This window comes from Zea mays, chromosome 2 (genome assembly GCF_902167145.1).
Source record: "Zea mays cultivar B73 chromosome 2, Zm-B73-REFERENCE-NAM-5.0, whole genome shotgun sequence".
Classification (NCBI taxonomy): domain Eukaryota; kingdom Viridiplantae; phylum Streptophyta; class Magnoliopsida; order Poales; family Poaceae; genus Zea; species Zea mays.
In genome coordinates, this window is record NC_050097.1 from 188,978,824 (window position 1) to 189,000,500 (window position 21,677).

Below are 21,677 nucleotides of genomic sequence, written 5' to 3' on the forward strand. Positions count from 1 at the left end.
TATTATCCAGATTTTTTTGTTTTTATCGATTTTCCATCGATTTACCTCCGGTAACCTAAAACGGTTTTGTAAACCGTGAACGGCCCTCATCCGATGATACCATCGGAAATTAAAGTAGCTAGCGTTCTGGTCAAGATGCATGCCACGAACTTGCGCCTGAACTCCCCCAGAGATGCTCTGTCTCTTACGGTTTACTTGTTCCAGAAGGTGCATTCCACCAAATAAAAGCGAAAAGAAGCAGCCTGGCCGGTCTCACCTATTAATAAAGCCGGGTGGAATCCATTCTCGCGCACATATATAAACACACTCAACAACATAAATGATTGTACCATTACACCAACATAACGCATCATCTATTAATAACGCAACTTTATTTAATTCTAGAAGCCACTACTACCACACAACCATCAAAGTTAATCAAGGAGATACTCCATCAGGTCATCTTGTTGCATGAGAATTCAGTATTCCATATCACTAAGTTCATTCACTTTTTATTTTTTATTTATTTATTTTGGTTTGTGATGAGCCACAAACCCATATGGCCTTTCAGCCATGCATGCCACTTTGGCCGGAAAGAAAGTGTGTAATATGTATGTATTTCTCCCACGCACCGTCACAAAAAATATTGAACGCACGGACAAATCAGCGGCATAAACAAAAAAATCTGGACAATAAAAAACAAATCAGTGACAAAGACAAAAAAATATGTTCACGGTGGGGCTCGAACCCACGACCTTAAGGTTAAGAGCCTTGCGCTCTGCCAACTAAGCTAGACAGGCTTTGTGGTTATATATTCGAGCTCGGCGCCATAGATCTTGGCGCCGAGCTCGGTGCCACGTCGACGCCGCGTCAGCTCGTGGACGACAGCACGGCAGGTAGCTCGGCGCCAAGATCTATGGCGCCGAGATGTGTAAACTCGGCGCCATAGCTCATGGCGCCGAGAAATGGGTCCAAAATTGCATTTAAGTTTTCTGGGGGTCTAATTGGAAATTTTTGACACAAAAAGGACTCAAAAACAAAAAATTCGGGCGGACCGCCCACATGTCTTTTTATAGTAGCTCTGATAGAACATTAAATGCAAAACTAGTCGTCGATTTTTAAGTGTGGACTGTCCAGGGTATGTACTATGGACCACCCGTGAATCCTCTGACTTCCCAGTATTCTCTCATGACGACTAGTAAATATGAAATGGGGGTATATGATGTGTCCGAGGCTTGGGCACCTCTCTTGGCCATTGGTACCACGTGTTGAGCATACTTAAGCCTTTCTTTGTCTCTCACTCACTCATATTTCTTGGGATTGCATTATAGTGATATTGGAAGCCACCTAGTGCATTGCATCAAATTGATTTGAGCTTTGAGGCACTAGGAGTTCATCAAGCAAGCATCATTGACTTATTACTTTTGGAGATTGTTGCCTCCTAGACGGTTTGGTGGAGGTTCCCCGTCGAGCACTTCAATGAAAATTGTGAAGGAGTCACAGTGGTGATTATGAGAGGCTTTGTGCTTGCCTCACCAAAGCGGTCAAAGCAACTCTAGTGGAATCGAGGTTTTAGAGGTTGATTAACCATGTCACGGAGACTTGATAGAGGATCAGTTGAGTGCTTCGAATCCACCTCAACGTGAATTAGGGGTGACCAGCAAGTCATCGAGACCACGGTAAAAAAATCGGTCTCCAATTTGTTGATTTCTTGTCTCAAAGTTTATTTCTTGCATTTACTTTGAGTGATCTTTCTTTTCTAGTATTACATTGATTGATTTTTCATCCTAGGTTCCAAACCTGTTTTAGCTTAACATAAACTAGAAGATTTAATTATCTTGAAGTTCTAATTAAAATTTTCTGTTGTCTTTAATTTTAGTTAAAATTGTCTACTTGGTTCATTGATCCTATACTCGTCAAGCGCCTTTGGGACACGATGCTAACAACGGGTCCCACGCCACGTCAAACGTGGGGATTGCATTGTTCCGCCCCCTAGTAGTTGGGCCCACATTTGTGTTCACAAGAGGCTTTAGAATAGGGCTGAACCTTTGTTGTCTTAGCAAGCCGCCTTCTACATGCCAACAAGTTGTGTAGCCTTGGGTCAGTGACCTACTGACCTTCCCTTCCTGGCTAAGTCACTCGAGGCACAATTGCTGGAGGTGTCTTTGGCGATGCTCTTAATTCCAAACTAGCGTTTATGTTGTCTACAGCGAACCATGTAAAAAATAAAAGATTTACATTGTTGTAGATGACAATATTTGTAAAGTGAAGTTTGAAATGGAGTGGCATAGGGGCATGGTAAATTTAGAGGGGTTTGTCAGTGTCAGCTGACCCCGATAAAAATTATAATTCTTTAGAAAAATATAATTAAAGTTCAAAAAACTTTATATTATATAGTAAAGCTTAGATTCTGTTGACCCGACGATATTCTCAGCTAGATTCGCTAGATGGGATAGCATGATGTTCCGCGGCTCTAGCCCGTTGGATATGGCAGCGTACGCAACGCCTTCTGAAATCTGAAGTAACACGAAGAGCAGCGCCGAAATTTGAATGCTCGAGGCTCGAGCGGCGGCCGTGATCGCCAGCAACACCGTACGGTTACGGTCCGGGACCGTGCCAGATTTTTCTATTGATTTGTAGGATGCGTCCACTTCGCAAGCATAATCCAGACATTCAGATGGGAACTCAAACCTTGTAGTGAAATGGAAATTAAAGCTACAGAATTCGTCTCTAAACCTTTGTAGTGCAAAGGTAACAGCAAAAGCTTCTCACTAGTTTGGGGCCTTGGAAGTGCAGTGAGGCAGCGAGCGACGCTCTGGGCCGTCGAACCACAACCACCTGACCTGAACGCGGAGCAATCAGGGCAGTTCTCATGGCGCGTGTCACTGTTCGGCGCCGTGCCGCGCAGGGCCTCACCCAGAGATGCCAACTGGCCGCGGCATGGGGAACCGGTGCCCGTCCAGTCTTGCGCGGTCGAACGGGACGCCGACCTGGGAGCAACCAGACCACCCCTTGCTCACGGGCTTCCCACTCCCGCGCGGGCTGGGCGCCGGCAAAGGCTGGTCGCCGCCGCCGCCGCCGCTCCTGCCGCCCTTCCTCACGAAGCTCAGCAGCTTCTTGAGCCCCTTGGACAGCTCCCTGTGCGAATCGGCCGTCGCTGAGACCGAGAGCGTCGCCGTCGGCCTCTCAGGGCTGCCCCACCGCTTCCTCGGCCGCGCCTGTGGCGACGGCGAGGCCAGCGCCGCCGCGTCGAACGGCAGCTCCGACACCGACCGCACGTGGCGCGGCGCGTGGGCGTGGGCGTGGGAGTCGCCGAGCTCCTGGGGCAGCGGCGGCCTCGGGGTCGTCATGGCCACGTCGATGGCCGGCAGCAGGTCGTGCACCCGCGCCGTCCGCAGCCTGGCCGGCGCCGCCGCGCCCGCGCCGCCCGTGCCCGTGCCGCGCTTCAGGAACGGCCTCGGCGTGGCGCACTCGCCGAACTCGGCGGGCACGACGCCGAGGCTGTTCCGCCTCTGGTGGTGCGAGTGCGACGGCCTCGCCGGGCTCCCCTCCGCGCCGCCGCCCACCGTCCTGCTCCTCGGCAGCGTCGCGCCGTCGCTTCTCGGGGTGCTCGGGGTCGACACGGCCGCGTCTTGTTGCGTGTGCGTGTCCCGACCCGCGCACCTGAGCGCGCGCGGGCTCATCGGCGTGGCGCGCACGCCTCGAGGTTGGTGAACCTTACCATTCGCCGGTTGGTGCTGCCGCTGCTCGGCCGACACGGCCACGCGCCTGGCGTCGCGCCGGCGCATGTAGGCGTCGTACCGCCTGCCGCGGTGCAGGCTCAGTTACTCCAGGTTTGCCGCGCAGGCAGCACGCGGGCTTTGGAGTGTGGGCGTTGGTGGGGTGGAATTGGAAATATAGGAGTGGCTCGGGGTCGGGCCGTTTTGATTTGATTTGGTTTGGTCGCGGCAGGCAGACGGGGATGCTGGAGTTACCTGGTAGCTTGACTCCAACGACGGCGGCGTACATGGCAGGGCAGCGACGAGCCGACGGACGACCTGGCCAAGTTCTGGCATAGCTACGGATTTGGTCAGGGCTGTCATGCTGAATAGTAAGATCCTATCACACAGGCCGTGTCGCCGTTGATCGGTCGTCGGACTCGTTAAAACAAAATGACTTTCCTGCTGGACAAGGTCGGGATGCATGACAATGACAAGACGACCGTCTCAAACCGTGCTTTTATGTAGTTACAGATCCAACTTTTGTTCCTGCGCGTCGACCAGCATCGTGCCAAGGCTCCTGCGCCATCGGGAAGTCCAGCGCTATTGACGTGCACTTCGGTAGTTGCACCACCGGTGGTGCGGTCGTCCGGTCTAGTATGTATGCATGTCGCATGTGAAACGGTCTTGGTCTAGCTTGCAGTGTGGATGGCTCATACAAAAGCCCGGTCGTCAGGACAAGATGATATATGGTGCACATGTATGGACATGCTCAACACCTCTGCATTAGAGGAGGGCAACTCGCTAAATATCTGCAATAGTTTTTCAAGTTAAGTTTAAACTCAAACTTTTCATGGTCTCTCATGGGATTACCTAGCACTAGTTTTTACAAGTATGCATCACCACTCTATATAAAACTTACTTAGGTCAAGATACCCATCTATGCCCCCATTTTATAGTACGATCAAAAAAATGATCCTATCACTAATCTATGTCCAACAACTCCTTGATACTTAGACCTACCTATTTTTAACCACTAATTGTTTACTATCAATAGGGGCATCTAAGTGAAGGCATCAAAACGATCCACTATGGTCCGACGATCCTGAAAGACAAGGTCCGACAATCCCGAAATACAAGATCTGATGCCTAAAAACTCTTCTAACTTGTCCAATTTTAAAACCTTATCTAAGTCAAGCTAGTTCATACCCCCTTCATAATACGATTAAAAAGAAGAAGAAAAATAAAGTGCTAAACAACTCGAACTATCTATCAACTCTAATTGACATTTAGAACTAGTTTACCCTACACCTTAAACTACTCTAAGTTTTGTTTAACTCCAATCAACACTTAGAACTAATCCACCTTATATCTTAACATCTATCCTTTTAAAGACCGCAACAAAATACATGGCATAGAAACCATACATCACCTAAAATATTCTCTATCATTATGACCTAACCGAAATTTCGCTTTGCAAAGCACACATTAGTCACAACAAACTTATGTTACATTAATTAATCAGAAATTTTTAACATCAAAGCCCAACTATAAGCCTAGTTATCTTTGCAAAATACTATCTTCTATTCTTGAATATTTGTCGTCCGCTAGTTCATTTTTGAACTAAAACAGGTTTATTTTTGAACTAAAACATGACAAATAAAAAAACAGAGGAAGTATATAATAGTCACATCTTGTGTTGTCATTAATCCATGAAAAACTCAAACGGTAGCCTAGATGCTATTAGTAATATTGATGCCGTTGGCCAACCTTGGCGTACAACGCTGACATCAGGAAGAACAGCCGAACCCGACGTGCTGGTCAGCTCACCCACCAGCTGAACACTGGTTAGCTCACCTACCAGCCAAACAGCACAGCACAGTCCTGTCTCAAGTCTACACAACTCGGCTTATTTTCCTTATAATTCGCACCAGATTACAGTTCAAAAGCCTCCACCAATTCCAAACAAGAGCAAATAAAAGATAAGGTTCGGCCTCAACATCAAAACTTCCTATCGCGCACCTGGCGCTGTATGGTTTGGGGATCAGGAAAGAACAGCCATCACGTCAGACGCCCTGAGCACGATGTACTCACCGTCCTCGCCCTTGAACTCACTCCCCGCATACTTGGAATACATCACGTTGCTTCCAGGAGTGATCGACAGGGGATTCCTGCTGCCGTCCTCGCCCAACGGCCCTGGGCCAACGGCTACCACCTGTGTTCACGGTGTATTAGACTCAAGAAATGAGCTCAATGTGAGGACTGAACTAATAACATGGAGATATAGTATGTAGGGAGAGTACAGACGGATGAAGTATAATTCTGTACGATTGTATGTTATTTATTTAGTGAGGTGGCCACTCTATTGTAACTTAGGCAGCTGCACTTTCCGCACCAGTGATTGCAAGTCGTCCGACTAATCGCGATTAGTCGGGCTGGTCGTCTGTTTATACTCGATTAGCCGGACGACTCAATTAGCTTGTCTAGTCGTCCTGATCGTCCGACTAGGGGCCGATTACGGCGATTAGTCGTCCGACTTGTAGTTCCTGGTCGCCAACGTCTAGGGTTTTTGTTGATATTACTTGGGCCAATGTGGATGAAGTGTTGGTGCAGCAGAGGGTCTAAGGGGGCGTAACTTGCCTCGTGTAGTTTCTAGCCATATTATTTCTTATTCTCGGTCTAGAAAGCGACAAAGGGACAAAACCCAACACTAGCCATATAATTCTTATTCTCGGTCTAGAAAGCGACAAAGGGACAAAACCCAACAGTCTGAAGGTGATGCAACAGATGAAATGGATGAGGACAATGATGATGAATCTGGATCTGCTGAAGTTGCTGATGCATGCTTCCATTTGGATGATGATTTGGTTTAGATTATTGTAGGCTTCAAGCAGGCTGTTTGCTGCATTTTTGTTCTTGCTCAGTGCTCATGTCTTCTGTGCTATTTATACACTAGTCTAAAGGTCTAGGACGGCCAGGGACCGACTAGTTGCTCTGGTCGTCGCCTAATCGTGATTAGTCGCCTGGTCGGTCCCAGGGACCGACTAGGCGACTTGCAACCATTGTTCCGCACTAAAGGCTGCAAGCTAAACTGTCTTGTGTTTTCCCCTATATCCATAGTAACATCCCCAAACTTCTAGCGCGCGAACCACACAAGTAGGAGACAACTAAAGGGCATCAATTACTGGCCAAAATCTGCAGCTTATTCAAAACAAGTCCCATCCTTGCAACTTGTAAGTATAATAAAACTGTTGAAACTTAAAAGTCGAGCACAGCTTATACTCAGCTGTTATTAGTCCACTAGAAGTCTAGAACATGTTAAATGTACCATTGATGCATTTAACATGTAGATTCAAAAAAGGCCCAAAACAAAATAAGTAATTTTTTTCAAGGATTCAGCTGTTGAACATGTGTTCATAATTTGAAAACATAAACAATCATAATCAACAGATAATGATTAAGGCCTCTATCGTAATGGTCAAGGCTTCCGAGTAGCACCTCCAGATCCTAGGCTCGATTCACCTCGGGGGCGAATTTCTGGCTTGGTTAAAAAAATCCTCTCGCTATGCCCCGCCTGCTTTTGGGTTACATCCTACACGACCTTCCGGTTGGGCCGTTGCAGAGTGGGCGGTAACGGTCCGCTAGTGATGGGGGGCAGGTTCGGAGATTTTCTTGGCCGGAACCATGTTTCAGTTTCTTCTTAATATAATACCGAGAGGGCGGTCTTTCCCTCCCGGCCGAGTTTTTCATAATCAGCAGATAGTCGAATAAATTACTGCAAATCCAGCATATACTAAACCTAAAATACTCACTGATCCAACAGAAGGTTTCTCCTTAGTTGCCTGCGTCAATAGCAAACCACCAGCAGTTCGTTCTTCAGCTTCAGCAACCTGGTACAGAAGAACAATAAAAAATTAAGTAAAATGTATTGTAAATGTAGATGTCACAGTTCACACTCCAACAGCACAGAGCATAGCTGCTCCTTAGCCTGCACTAAAACACAGATTTCCACTTGGGCAGATGGAATGTACCAAATTATTATCCAGTTTGACTATTTGAAGAATAAACTAGTATATAGAACATAATATACACTTGAATCTTTAAAGGAGAAAATGTCACTGCAGAGGCCAGTATAGTAGTATGTTACTATTCCATTATCCCAAAACAAGGAATAACGTGTCACAGAACCACTATCACAGTGCATGCATAAGAGATGGATAACCTTAGGCTAGGGTAATCGACCTGGTGCAAATATAAGACAAGTGCCAAACAAGATTTCACTCAGAATGGGTCAGTGGTGAGCTGAGCCAAGTCGAAGAGTTCCCATCGGCTAAGGAATGCACAAATTGGAGCTTCCTGGACATGCTTTGCTCTAGTATCCAGACTTGACAGAAGACATCTAGACATATCGTGAATAAACAGAGCATCTGCCAAAGACATCATAAAACTTTTTGACTCCTGTCCGATGTATGGCTTGCCTGTTCTGTTCTAGTGGATGAATATGTCGTATTATATGGTTTACTCTGCTGCAAACACAATTTTCTAAACTTGATATAAGTTGTCACTAGAGATGAAGCCTTCCGTATATGGAATATGCAACTTGTGTGTGAATTTTCTAGACAAATTGTGGTGTCGGAAAGGCTTGCTTAAACTAACATGAACAGAGTAGTACAGTAGCCAATTAATCTGGATAGTGTCACGATATTAATATTCTTGATAAGCATACCTTAATCAGAATGCGATCATTCAGTGGTTTCATATCCTTCACATCATCACTGTCAAGAATACCAATTATGTCATCTTCTTTCAAAATGAGATGGTCGGCGTCATTGAATTTCAATTCTGTGCCTGCATATTTCGAGTAGACAACTTGTGCACCAACCTGTACAAGATTATAATTCGATGTCAAATTACTCAATTGGCTTAGGACAGTACAAGTGTGTTACAACGGAAAAAAACATGTTACTGGTGTCTGGTGACAAGGCCATGAGGAAAATTGTCTTCCAAAATTAGAAGTTCAAACCTAGAAGAAGATTTTGGATACAGAAAAAATCTCAGCATAGAAAACATACAGCTACTTTCTTACCTTTTTGTCATGGGTGGCAGTGCAGCAGCAATAGCACTTTTAGTTCGTTGACGTAAATGTTTAAAACTTTAAATACACAAGTATAGAATTACAGACATGTCTGCTTATACAAAATAAACTTAGCTCAGTTAGCTGTGTAAAAGTAAATACCGGAACACTGATCTCAATGCGGTTACTTCCAAAACTTCTCCCTTCTCCAACCGCAACAATCTCCCCTCCTTGTGGTCTTGTCTGAACTGATACTGGAAGTAAAATACCTCCATCAGATTTAGCCTCAGAGGTTTTGATCTTCACAAGTACTCTGTCTCCCAATGGTTTTATGGACGTATACTGCAAATTGCATGCATGTACATGAACACAACTGCTTACACAAAAAGACAAGAATTGCACACATTGCTAACTGAACAATAGAGGTTTGCCACACATGGAAACTGTAATATCATGTGGACATGAGACAGCAGATTTGTAAGTGCAACATTTTGCAGCATGGGTGTTCATCACTAGAACAAACAGGTCTCATCACTCATGCCTGGGGTTTGCATCGCTTTGTCAATTGATAACATGGTAAAAATCAGTGTTGTTACCTGATTAACCACCGTTTTTTTTTTTGAAAAGAAATGGGCAGGAGCGCTGCCATTCAATTAAGGTAGAAGCACAGATTAACTGCAGTTTTCTGGTCAGCTAGTACTCTACTTGATGCAGATAGATGGGCACGGGCCATTAGATGCACAGTTTGCACTTTGCAGGGAAGCAAGCTTAGACTGGCTAGCTCTCTAGATGGACTGTTTATATGTACCTGCACATATACATAAACCTTTGCTAGTATTTCGCAGTCAGGGGCAGGAGCCAAGTTTGACCTGCACTAGGCTCGACCCCTGGTTTGCATCTGCATACTGACTAGCTAGTCAGCAGGCATACAGGGAGGGATTATCATGACTATTTGGAAAACAGGAGGGATAGTTATTCACTTGAGTTACTTGATTCTTCTAATGGGAAAAGGCTGGGCACTAATCCTAATAGAAAACACCAATCATACTCTCCATACCACGAGCTGTTGTGCTATGAGGCAAAGGTGGAAGTCCAAGCCACATCGATGATATACAGCAGGCTCCGTTCTCTCAACAAATGGAGCGAAATATTGCTCCTCTTTTCCTTCAGAGGATTGCTCCTCATCTGTGCTCTAATATAGAGTAACTAGATAAGTTTAGGTGAGGGCTTTTTCTCTTCCAATCAGAAGGTTTTTCTTGCCTCAGTGAATGACAACTAGTAAATCTTGCTCCACAAAGAATTTTCAGTCTTCCTAGCGATCTCCGCAACCACGACAATAAGATTTTTTTTCAGCGCGACATTCATCCCGTTTACATAAAATTTTGAGATCTCTACTACGAGCGTACCGCCCAACACCCACAGAACCGAACAGCGGCTACCAGACGCGCCCTGCAAGTCTGCAACCACAGAACCCCAACACGATAAGCGGCAGCGCAGCGTTCTGTTTGTTACCTTAGGTGACACGACCGTGGCGGCCCTCACCACGAGGCCCCTGGCCCTCCGCCCCTTTGGCACCGCAAGGGACGGCGTCAGGAGGAGCCCGCCCAACGCAGCCGGTTTCGCAGCCGCCACCACCCGCGGCCCAGACAGCTGCACCGACGCCATGGCTGCTACCGGGAACTGCAAATGACACTGAGCGCGAGGACGATGACGAGAACTGAGGAGCTGGGGTTGGAACTGAGGATAAGAAGCGGTGTTAACCTATCTTCAAGCGCGCACTGTGGTAGCGTTGCTAGTTGCTACGGCGTTTTAACTGTTGCGGTTAGGGGGAGGAAGCCGCCTGATAGTTCTAGAACATCTGGAGTGGTGGTGGTGCCCTGGTGCGGATGACTGCAAGGGGTGGTTAGCTGACAAGTGGGTCTCCTACGGATTTTGCCAGTTTGATCGACGTTTTTTTTTAAAGAAAGGTGACACTCATGGCAGGACTTTTCACCATCACTAGAAAAACCCTGGACAAGTTCGTGTACAAATGGGCTCATAATGACATGCAAGTTCACTCGCTTGGCTTGACAGTCACAAATCACGGTTCACATGGTTTCGGCAATACACGCTATCGCCGGTACCCATTCCAGTACAGAATCTTGGCTGACGATTTGTCAACCAGCACCTCCACGGCGCCAACGGGTGTCTGCGTGCGCATCTATGCACCCTGTATCTCTGGATTTCCACGTCAGAACTCTGGGTGGCACCATCAGGAATGCTTCCGCCATCACTGTATTAGTCCTTGGAAGTTAGCTCGTCCAGCGTCCATCCCTTTCATCAAATGGTTTTCGAAGAGAAAACTGTAGCCAAGCCGAAGATATTGAAGCGACGAACGAATTCCTCTACTCGTTTAACAGCTGGGCAAGCATAGCGTTTGCACTCTCAGGGCCGTCGTTGTTTACGCTAGGGATTATGTGCTCTGGTGATATGAACTTGACAAACTGCTGCAGTTCCGTGAAACTGCTGTGTTCACTGTAGGGCACTTCATATCTGTAGAAACAAAGACGAATGGCATGTGAAACTTTAGTCCAGACACGGTATATAGTAGGTTCTTTAAAAATGTGGATCTCTCTAAAATAGCTTGTTTGGTTGGCTGTGTGCAAGGCCCGGCCAGGCTCACTGGACGCAGTTTTTGGCTATTTGGTTGCATCGACAAAGACCTAAGCATGTCCAGCAGGATGCAAAAGAGCTCCTTCAACCTGGCTCCCAGGAAAGAAGATTCATTTCCATTTCCTGCAGGCATGGCTCGCTGGATACAAGATGTTTCCTAGCTAATGATATACGTATTACTTGGTCCATAATTACTACTCCATCCATTCACAAAGGATGCAATTTTCACGATTTGAAGTTTGACATTTATGATACCAAATAACTACCATTAAATTAATTATGAAATGTGTTTTCTTATAAGGTGTTTGTTTGAGGAATAAGCTAGTCCATCATCTTCTCACTCCTCACTATTTTTGTTTGGTTTGTGGAATGGAATGAGTTGATCTATCAACACCTCATTTCTTATAGTTATTTAGTTAGTACTAATATGAGGAATGGGGTCATCCCACCAAATTTGAGGAATGAACCCATGATGTACCACCTCAATTTGGATGTAGTGATTCCTTAAACCAAACACCCCCTTAGTATATCTAGGTGGAGCATAAGTAATACTTTTTTTAACGCAACACGGATGTTAATGCTATTCAAAACTTAGACAAAGTTAATCTACTTTGGCTTGCACAGATCTCATATTTGCATCCTTTCGTGAACGCAGGGGGGTAAAGTGATATTGGTGTTTTAAGATCTAATTAAGGCTTAATAAGGAAAACCAAGACTACCAAATATATTTATATATAATAAACATAATAGTTAGTTTTGTCTTAAATATTTTATTTTCATGCGGACAACTCAACATTGTACCTACTTAGACAGGATGAACAAATACAAGCAACCAAACAAAGAGACCTTATATAGTCTGGTTCAGCTCACACGAGGTAGGCTAGGTGATACAAGTAACCAAACATACTACAACACTGTCCAATAAGTCCCAGGACAGATTAAGAAAAATATATATAGGGGCTAGTTTGGAAACATAAACCCCCTCCGGCCTTGTTTGATACTCTAGTATTCACTTCAATCCACATGTATTGAGGATTTGAGGTAAATACTAGAGTATCCAAACAAAGGCTCCCGGATTTTCGGGGATTGGGGGGATTAACTTGATTTTTCTCTCAATCCCCAGGAATCATGTAGCAGATTTAAGTTTCCAAACTAGCCCTAAAAGTAAAATTCTAGGATGGTACCTAATGATTGATCCTTGTTGCCACCTTTTGCCTGGTGTCTTTTTCCTACCTTTGCCAAATGCCCAACCAGTAGGACAAAACGCCACTATAAGGTCATACCGGCCCTGAAAGTAAAGTAGCTTTTCAGAAAATAAAAAATTATCACAGAATTTTAAATAAAAAGAAAAGGTGGACTGATATTGTGATTTCTTGCTGGATGGAAATCTGGAACAGATATGGAGCTTCTAGATAGTTCTCCTAAATAAAAGGCTAAACATAATGAATTATGAAGGGTAAAAATGAGTACACCAGCAAAACTAAGGACACCACCATAAAAAACCGATTATGAAGGGGCGAAAGGGCATCTGGTTAGGTGATCTTAGTAGCATTCTACAGGTCCTGAGTTCAACTCCCAATATGAGCGAATTTCAGGCTATAGTTAAAAAATCCCCTCCTATGTCTCATACCAAAGCACTGGTGTAAAGCCCGGCCCTGGTCGTGGTCGTTGTTACATGGGCTACGGTACCAATGTGTATTGGTGGGACGTGGGTTCAGGGCTTTTCTCAACCAACATGAGAAGGTCTTCTTAATATAATGTCATGCCATGGGGGCGGTCTTACCCTCACAGGTCGAGTTTTTTATGAACCATGAAGGGAATATAGAAATTAGTCTCAGTTCTGAATTCCTGACTCCTGATAATACAACCAGAATATATGGTTAAAGCTGAGGATTTTAGGTATCTCTCTAAGTAGAATAGTTCCTAGCAACATCTAGCTATGAGCATCCATGATCCATGGACCTATTTTCTTGGTGGTGATGTTCACAATCAGGGGTTTCATCTAGGAATTTCTGGTGCTGTTTGAAGTTCAACAAATTCCTAGGAATTTTGATGATGAGCACTATCAGGAAGGTCCTTCAATAAAAATGAAGTCTCTCTTTGTTATGGTCGCTAGATCGGTGAGGGATTGGAGAGGGGTATCGATGGACAGGGACGTCAGCCGGGGGTCTCGACCCACGGCCGAGCAAGAGGAGGGTTTCTCTCTTCTAATTCTTGCCTAATTTATTTCTTATCCATTGATTACATAAATAGGTCAGTTGGCCGTCCCTATCTAGCTAGAGATCCTTATCTACTTAAAACTCTCAACAACTACTAACTGATAACATTCCTAGATAATTTCAACTAATCTCCTAGATAATCTCAACTAATCTTCTAATCTTATCTCTAACTATCCTTATCTAATCCCCCTTGGAGGGCCCATGGCTGCTGCTGCCGCAGCCCCTCCGTGGTCCTCCTTAGGCCCTGACACTATTACAATCTTATGAAGGCAAACACGGAATAAACAGACTTACAGCATATTGATTCGATAGATATTTCATCCGCTTGAAGCTTGCTAGAGTCCACATGGGGACAACATGTATGTGACTTTCTGCTTCATTGGCTGTAAACCAGTGCATAATCTCCTGAGGAAGCTCTAAATGTTTCAGTATTTGCAGCTTTGCAGCTCCAACATATACTTTCTTCTGAAGCAAACGAGCAACCTCCATAAACAATCTTTCTTTTCCTGCATACAAGAACACTTATAAGTAATTATCCTAGCTTAGAGAAACACCAAAATACCCAAAAACATAAAACACAACATAATACCAATTGTGTAGCTTCCAATCAAAAACAATGTTTTTGGATTGAAAGCTTCTGCTTGGATGGCCTCAATGACGAACTGTATTACGATTTCTTGACTTGGGAAATCATACTGCAAAATAATTTTCCTCGTGGCAGATTAACCATGTTAAAATTCAACTCTAAACCTTGAAAACATTTTTTTCTGAACAGACCAAAAAGACATACCCGTGGATTGCAATAGGTTGTGTCAAGTATTAGAGTGTGGACACAGGAAGACTGCAAAACAGGATTGTTGGCCATCTTGGAAGAAAAACGGAAATCTCCAGTGTGCAAAACAGCCTAAAAGGCAAGTAAAGAAAAATAACATATTGAATAGATATGTCAAATAGATGGAAAAAGATACTCAAAGAAACACTTACTTTACCATTTGGAGGCTCAAAGAGAATAATGATTGATCCTGGGCAATGGTTGGCATCAAAACATATCAAATTAACTCCAGCAATATTGAGCTTTTCATTTAGGGTCAATACATGCAATCTATCCCATGGGATACCAATCTTATGATGCACAAGACTCGCTGTAATTGACGAACAGTATATCTTCCCATGACAAAAGCTTCTAGTCAAGCCTTGATAATCTGTTGAATAAAAATTTGTGTTCGACATTAATCAGCATTTGGTGCCTAGCGACAATGAGAAAGAAAACGTGTGGGAACCAGTTTGCATGCTGTGTTTTCAAATCGTCCTACTAATCGCGATTAGTTGGACTAATCGGTAGACTGGCAACGACTAATGCCACCAAGGCGACTAGGCCGACTAGATTTCTGGTTGTCCGACTAGTCGACGACTAGTCACAACTAGTCGTCCGATTAGGTACAGGATGACTAGTTCAGGCCTGTAGTTTTAGATGGGCTTTTTCAGTTGGGTTGTAACTGGGCCATTGCTTTGTGCCTTTGTGGGCTTTCTATGGTTAAATCGGACGACTAGTTTAGTCCTGTAGTTTTAGATGGGCTTTTTCAGTTGGGTTGTAACTGGGCCATTGCTTTGTGCCTTTGTGGGCTTTCTATGGTTAGAAACAGCACAGCACATCCCTCTAGACCCCAGTCCCGCTCAGGCACTCAGCAATCTCCTGTTCTCCACGCGCACGCAGTCACGCACAGTCGCACACATCCGCCGGCGCAGGACAAGAGAGCCGCCGGCACAGGGCTAGGGAGCCACCGGTGCAGGACCAAGGCAGAGGCGTCGTGCCGCCGTCCCTCCAAGACAGAGGCACAGTGCCAGTCCGCCGTCGCCCCAAGCCCCCAAGACGCAGAGGCACAGCCGGCCGCTGCCGCATTCTTCTCCCTCAAGATGAGCACATCATCAAATGGTAACTAGGGTTTTCTCCTGTCCTGTGCTTTCCTTTTGCTGAACAACTGAAGGCCCTTTGTTTGATTAGATTATGCCATTTTTCTCATGTGTGTAGATGTGGATCATAAACGTGCAGTGGTAGAAATTATCATGCCAGACCCTCGCTGTGGAGGAGTTGATGCTCCAAATCCAAAAGAGTCCTCAGTTGCCTCAGGTTCTGCTGCCAGTGCTTCCTCGGCTGCTGCAGGTGTTACTGCTACATCCCTAGCTGAAAAGGCAATGGCAAAACTGCCTCCAGAGCTTGCTGAACAAGCTGTTGATGTCAAGAGGAAGGCTCGGTACCGTGACCCAGGATGGAATTGTGGGTGGTGGCCAGATCCCACAAAGAAGGACCTTTGTACAGTGCATATTTTGCAAGATAGTTCCTGCAGACATCAAGAGGCTCAAGCAACACATTGCCGGTGGTTATTGTGATGTAGAGAACTGTCAAGATGCACCTCGGATAGTTAGGAAAGAGTTGGATGATTATCTGAAGAAGAATTCAAGGACCACTCTTGTTAATGTGTGTGAAGGAGAGGCAAATGAAGAAGAGGAACAACAGCCTCAAGAACCAGCATGTGTGCCTAGTTCGGGGACAAAGGTTAAGCAAACAAAAAAAAGAATTGCTCAGACAGCCATCACTTCCACGTCGGAGGCCTCACCGCTCTGGGTCCGCCGCCGCCGCCTCCACCTCCATGCCGGCAGGTTGCGTCACCCTCCGCGCCTTCGGGACACCTCTGCCCCGCGCCGCCGGGACACCACCTCCGCACCACGATGTGGGCACCACTGCGGGTTGCCTAGACCCGACCCAATGTCGGGCGGTAGTGGCTCGTCCGGGCGCGCAGCCCCATGGTACACGCCGGAAGGCCCGTCGCTGCCCAAGCCGTGGCGCAGCCTCGTCGACGGCATCACCGGCTACCTCTACTACTGGAACCCTGACACCAACGTCACGCAGTACGAGTGGTCGCGCCTCTACCTCTCATGGGTCCTTGGGTTCCCGACCAGGCGTACTTCGACGATCTATTTGCGAGGCTCAACACAATCAGCTTGGCGCTCTCCAGCAGCACGCCAGCACCAGCGGCCTGGCCGTCGTCGCCCGCTCCAGCACCTACATCTTCGTGGGCGACGATGCCTACTAGTTGCATTGCGCCCTGAGGGTCATCTTCATCACCAGCTGCATGGCTGACGACGACAAGGGCAACCATACCAGGACCGGTGTACCAGCCCCTGGCACCGAACCTCGCTGTTGCTACCATGTCGGCGACCGCAGCACCCCCTCCTTCCCCATCTACTACAGCAGCGGTGACCCTCTAGGGTGGTTCAATAGCTGCGAGCAGTTCTTCTGGAGCCACCGCACCCTAGAGTCCGACAAGGCCTGGCTGGCATCGTATCACCTCACCGGCCATGCACATACGTGGTTTTGGCGACTGGAACACGACGAGTGTCAGGTCACGTGGCCACAATTCAAGATCATGTGCCAGCAGCGCTTTGGTTCCCTTGCAGCAGTGACGACTTCTGCTGCCACGTTTGCCACGCCCTCATCACCGACACCGCCCCACGGAGAGGCTGTGGCAGCAGCAGCCATGGGCCCTCCAAGGGGATTAGATAAGGATAGTTAGAGATAAGATTAGAAGATTAGTTGAGATTATCTAGGAGAATAGTTGAGATTATCTAGGAAGGTTATCAGTTAATAGTTTGTTGAGAGTTTTAAGGAGATAAGGATCTCTAGCTAGACAGGGGCAACCAGCCGGCCAGCTGACCTATTTATGTAATCAATGGATGAAAAATAAAGTAGGCAAGAATTGGAGGGGAGAAACCCTCCTCTTGCTCGGTCGTGGGCAGAGGCCCCCGGCCAACGTTCCTGCCAATCGATACCCCTCTCCAATCCCTCACCGATCTAGCGACCATAACAACCTGTTTGGTTCAGCTTTTTTCTGACCAGCTTTTCTGAAAATCTGGCTGTGGGGAGAATCTGAGTATCATTACGATTACGTGTGAAGGACGATAAAGTTGTTCATAGGGCTCAGGATCTAGAAAGTAACGGATTCCTACTATTACAACGACTCAACCGATTATGTGTTTATGTTGATTTTGGATGATTTTTGCCCCAACGAATTTTATAGAAGCTGGCTGAAAAGCTAAGCGTTTGGCAGTCCGCAGCAGCTTTTGGTGGCCAGAAGCTGCCAGAAGCCGAAACAAACAGGGCCCAAGTGTACTGCTGTGCTGCTGCTGCTGCTGTTGCTAGCAGACTGTTCTTGCTGATTTTCTACTTTACTTTTGCTAGCAGACTGCTGCAGTGCTGCACTATTGAATATTGTTTGGTTATGTATGTCTATGGACTGTTGTTCAGCTGTTCAACAGCTGCTGTTGTGTTTTCCTAATGGCTAATTGATAACTGCTGGTAGTGAATTTATTGTTTACACCTATTTTTGCAGCTACTTTTGTACCCCCTCCATTCTTTTTTATTTGTCGCCGTTTAGTTCAAAATTGAACTAGCGGGCGACAAATATTCGAGAACAAAGGTAGTACTTATTACTTCATTTCTTTGTTATTCCAGCAGCAAATCAGCAAGAACATGGAGTTTTGGAGAAGGAATGGGGACTTATGAACAGCAAACACACAAGTCACCATCTTGTCATGTTGATGCTTGCTGTTGCTATATTGTGTATTTGTGTATTGTAAATTATATATATTATATCCTATTACTATATACTATATAAGTATATATGTCCAGAAATATATGGACAATGGACGACCAGCTCGACTAGGGTCGATTAGTCGACCTGGTCGACGACTAATCGCGACTAATCGACTGGTCAGTCCCTATACTACTAGGTTCGACTAGACGAATTGAAAACATTATTGTAGAAAGAGTTCAATTCAGCATAAACTCAGGCAACAAACCATAGAGATTGTACTTACGATCCACATGAAAGTGTGTGAGAAACCAGTGAGAACAATCACCTCTCAAGTAGCGAAATGCATCCTGCAGCAACGTTTTTAATTTATGGAACATGTTGATTGATATTAAGGATAAATGTTCTTGTAGGTCTGCAGAGATAAAAGCATACCACTCGAAAAGGGGTCCCTGGGATGCAACACCAAAGAGGCGTATCCTTAATCTTTCCTTTACCAGCAGTTCTTCTAGTGGGTACTTTAGCACTAGAAATTTTCTTCTCGTTCAGATTAGATGGCTTGTTTGCTTTGCATACCCTTCTTTGTCTTTGATCAAATGAGGAACATTGAAAGTATTCGGTAATTAATTTATTACCATTCATCGGAAGTTTAGTCTTCTTAGTATTTCCTGAATTTAACACAGCTTCCATTTCACTGGGATCATCATGTTTCTTCAGTAACTCTCCTAGAGCATGGATAATTTTCTTTCTTGGTCCAAGAGAGCTGATCCCAATACCCAACAGGTCCTGCAGTAGGCAAATGTTAGTTGTTTTACTGAAAACCAGAAGGACCAGTTGCCTATTTGAGTCACATCCAATATACTAACAACCAACCAATTCTCTCAAAATCTTAGGATTTCGTGGAAAGCTGAGCCATCTACTCATGCTTCAACAAGATCAAATCAGCAAACATGAAAGTGAATGTTGTGTCCAAAATAGCCTCCAACTTACAAAACATGGGTCACATAATTTAAGCAGTAATGGAGCTATGCTCTACACTTGAAAATAAACTTGCATCCGAAGAATAAGACAGAATGTACCTCTTCAGTGAGCCACTGCAAGGTTTCCCAGTCAACTTCTTCTCTGATAAAAACTTCCTCATACTTGGATAACCCAAGGTTTCTTAACCATTCGACAACACGTCCAGTTTCAACATTTTGTCCAACACTGGGCTCTTTTTTATGGTTGGGACTAGATTCCTGAAAAAGATAAGTCAAGTATATGACTACTTTAAGATATGTTAATCTTATTGCAGAAGAAGAGTTATGTATGCCAAATGAACTAGCTCATGCTCTTTGTATCCACACTCCACTGACTTCATCTCTGAGTTTTGTTACTCAACAACCAGTAAATTGGATATACATGAATTTCTTATTGATAATTGAGTTAATTATAGGTCAGATCAAGTGCCGGAAGCTCATGAGTGAGGTCTAGGGAAGGGATAAACCAAGGCCAACCTTCCTTCCACAAATGCGGAGAGACTGCTTCAAACCCACGACCGAGGGAACTAGTGAGACAGCTCTCACCACTACACCATGCTTGCCCTTCATTATTGAGTTAATTAAATCGAATAAAATGATTTTATTGCACCACTTGTGCTCTTTTATAATCATTATCAAGCAAATATGGTAGGAAAGCTTTCACATCATTGGCATTATTGCAAATTGCAATCCACTGTGAAGGTATTTTCAGTATCAGTGATGCTTGTTTATTGCCCCAAATAGGCAGGTGATGATGTACAAAAACAAATCATGATGATAATGGCAAACACTATGCAAACAAACAATACCATCAAGCAGAGGATCAACACAAAAAAAGAGCAGTACTTTTGAGCTTCTAGCCAAAACAACTTAGCATGTATATTTAAGAATTAAGACACATTAACACAAAATAAACTGCAATACTAGGATATATTGACCATTACCTTAGCTGGTTCGTCAAGGCAATTGTTAGTATGCAGCTGCCGGAGCTCCTCGCTTAAATCAGAAATATCCGATCCACATAGAGGGCATTTCGCTTCATAGTCTGAACTGAGTCTCTTAGAGTCTAAAGTGTTCTGTTCCATGGGAGCTGCACCAAAGTTTGATTGTCCCTCTATGGAATCCTTCATACACAAGTTAATGAGCTCACTGAGCTGGGTCCCAATCTCAAAATTATCGCAACCATCAACTTCAAAGTCATGGATCATATGGGATTCTGGAAGCTTTGATGCAGATGAATCGGAGTGGCATTGCCCCTTACAAGCCTCAGGTGCACTTGATTTATTCTCTGCAGTCACATTTTCAGGGGTTGCACATGCAGAATGTCCAGCTGCTACTTTCCTCTCCTGTGAAATCAAGTTACAGGCTCCCAAACCAGGCTCTTGGATTTCATTGCTAACACAAACTCTAGAATCATACTTTGAGTTCGACGTTAGAAGCTCTGGCTGTAGAGAATCCAAGTGATAGTTCCCATTCTGAAATCCAACACCACATCCAAATACCACCCCGTTTGCTTTCTTCGTGTCCTGTTTATCAGTCAGTGAGCCAAGAATCCCAGTTACAAACTCGAGGTTTGCATCTGATTCAACAAGCCTCGGTTCAATCAACCTGGAGTCGTGATGTCCCTCCACAGCTTCAGAACTGCCCGGCTTCTTCTCCGTTTTGGGTGGATCACACCCAGAGCCTGTCGGTGTCAGCTCTTCTGTGGCGTGCCCCGCCTCAAGAACTGAGGTACAATGCCTGGAGACAGCTATTTGAGCCTCATCACAACGCCTAACTCCAAAATCACATACCGCACCGAGCGCCAAAACCGTCGAGTCTATCGCACTGGGCAAGAAACTGCAGCACCCTTTGCCATATCCGTATCTATCCAATTCTATCTTCGGTTTACAGCTTAGTTTAGTGCTATCAGATCCGTACCTCGACAGGCCGCAACTTTCACCGGTCTTTCGTCTCTTCGTTTTGGGAACGTCGCCACTAACCCTAGAGCCGGCGGCTAGGGTTTCGGCATCCTTCACGGCCGTCGAAGCGACCCCCACCACAGTAACGGCACCACCGGCGGCGGAACTATTCTCCTTCCCGGAGGATGGAGCCTTGAGCTTCTTACGGAACCGAAGTGCGGCGGCGCCAATGCAAGGCTTCAAGGGGCGGGGGCGAGGAGGTTGGAAGTCATCGTCGTCGTCGCAGTCACCGAGAAAGGTAACAGCTGTAAATTTGGGGCGCGAGGCGGGAGCAACCATCGGCGAGGGGGAGGGCTTCGCCGAGAGCTTGCCATTCGCCGGCATCTGCTCGTGGAAGCGGAAGAGTGGGAAAATGCGAGGCAGTGAACTTTTTATTTTTTGTTGGTCAAGGCAATTTGAAAAAGGACTGCAGAAGTAGGGGCGCGCGTAAACACGAAAATTTCTCTTCGGTCTTCGGGTGCTAGCGCCCGTTTGGAATGGAGTTTT

General features: G+C 45.6%; 3 protein-coding genes across 4 annotated transcripts; all 3 read right to left on the reverse strand.

The window, feature by feature from the left end:
- Window positions 1–2,658: 2,658 nt before the first annotated feature.
- LOC100191911 (uncharacterized) lies at window positions 2,659–3,820 on the reverse strand. The gene has a single exon (NM_001137335.1). The coding sequence runs from the start codon at window positions 3,765–3,767 to the stop codon at window positions 2,892–2,894; it is 876 nt and encodes a 291-aa protein (NP_001130807.1). The 5' UTR covers window positions 3,768–3,820; the 3' UTR covers window positions 2,659–2,891.
- Window positions 3,821–5,354: 1,534 nt separating this feature from the next.
- LOC100216904 (uncharacterized) lies at window positions 5,355–10,748 on the reverse strand. Of its 2 annotated transcripts, XM_023301455.2 has the most exons (6): window positions 10,513–10,748; window positions 10,264–10,443; window positions 8,914–9,093; window positions 8,404–8,559; window positions 7,490–7,567; window positions 5,355–5,892 (listed from the first exon to the last, which is right to left on the reverse strand). In XM_023301455.2, exons 2-6 carry the CDS (start codon window positions 10,414–10,416, stop codon window positions 5,722–5,724), a joined length of 738 nt encoding a protein of 245 aa, XP_023157223.1. In that variant the 5' UTR covers window positions 10,417–10,443; window positions 10,513–10,748; the 3' UTR covers window positions 5,355–5,721. The 2 variants fall into 2 exon arrangements, with proteins under 2 accessions (XP_023157223.1, NP_001337159.1); NM_001350230.1 differs by having other exon boundaries at window positions 5,394–5,892; window positions 10,264–10,518.
- LOC103647460 (uncharacterized) lies at window positions 10,729–21,677 on the reverse strand. Its single transcript, XM_008671999.3, has 10 exons — window positions 20,175–21,677; window positions 19,291–19,449; window positions 18,647–18,997; window positions 18,498–18,561; window positions 14,607–14,824; window positions 14,413–14,526; window positions 14,212–14,317; window positions 13,917–14,128; window positions 12,588–12,691; window positions 10,729–11,283 (listed from the first exon to the last, which is right to left on the reverse strand). Exons 1-10 carry the CDS (start codon window positions 21,513–21,515, stop codon window positions 11,136–11,138), a joined length of 2,817 nt encoding a protein of 938 aa, XP_008670221.1. The 5' UTR covers window positions 21,516–21,677; the 3' UTR covers window positions 10,729–11,135.

Coding starts and splice junctions, on each gene's coding strand:
- LOC100191911 (NM_001137335.1), bottom strand. CDS start 3,767: ATGCGCCGGCGCGACGCCAGGCGCGTGGCCGTGTCGGCCGAGCAGCGG.
- LOC103647460 (XM_008671999.3), bottom strand. CDS start 21,515: ATGCCGGCGAATGGCAAGCTCTCGGCGAAGCCCTCCCCCTCGCCGATG. Junction 14,527..14,606: donor TTGAGCCTCCAAATGGTAAA/GTAAGTGTTTCT, acceptor CTTGCCTTTTAG/GCTGTTTTGCACACTGGAGA. Junction 11,284..12,587: donor CAACAAGGATCAATCATTAG/GTACCATCCTAG, acceptor TTGTTTCTACAG/ATATGAAGTGCCCTACAGTG.
- LOC100216904 (XM_023301455.2), bottom strand. CDS start 10,416: ATGGCGTCGGTGCAGCTGTCTGGGCCGCGGGTGGTGGCGGCTGCGAAA. Junction 9,094..10,263: donor CCACGGTCGTGTCACCTAAG/GTAACAAACAGA, acceptor TGCAATTTGCAG/TATACGTCCATAAAACCATT. Junction 7,568..8,403: donor ATGATCGCATTCTGATTAAG/GTATGCTTATCA, acceptor CTTCTGTACCAG/GTTGCTGAAGCTGAAGAACG.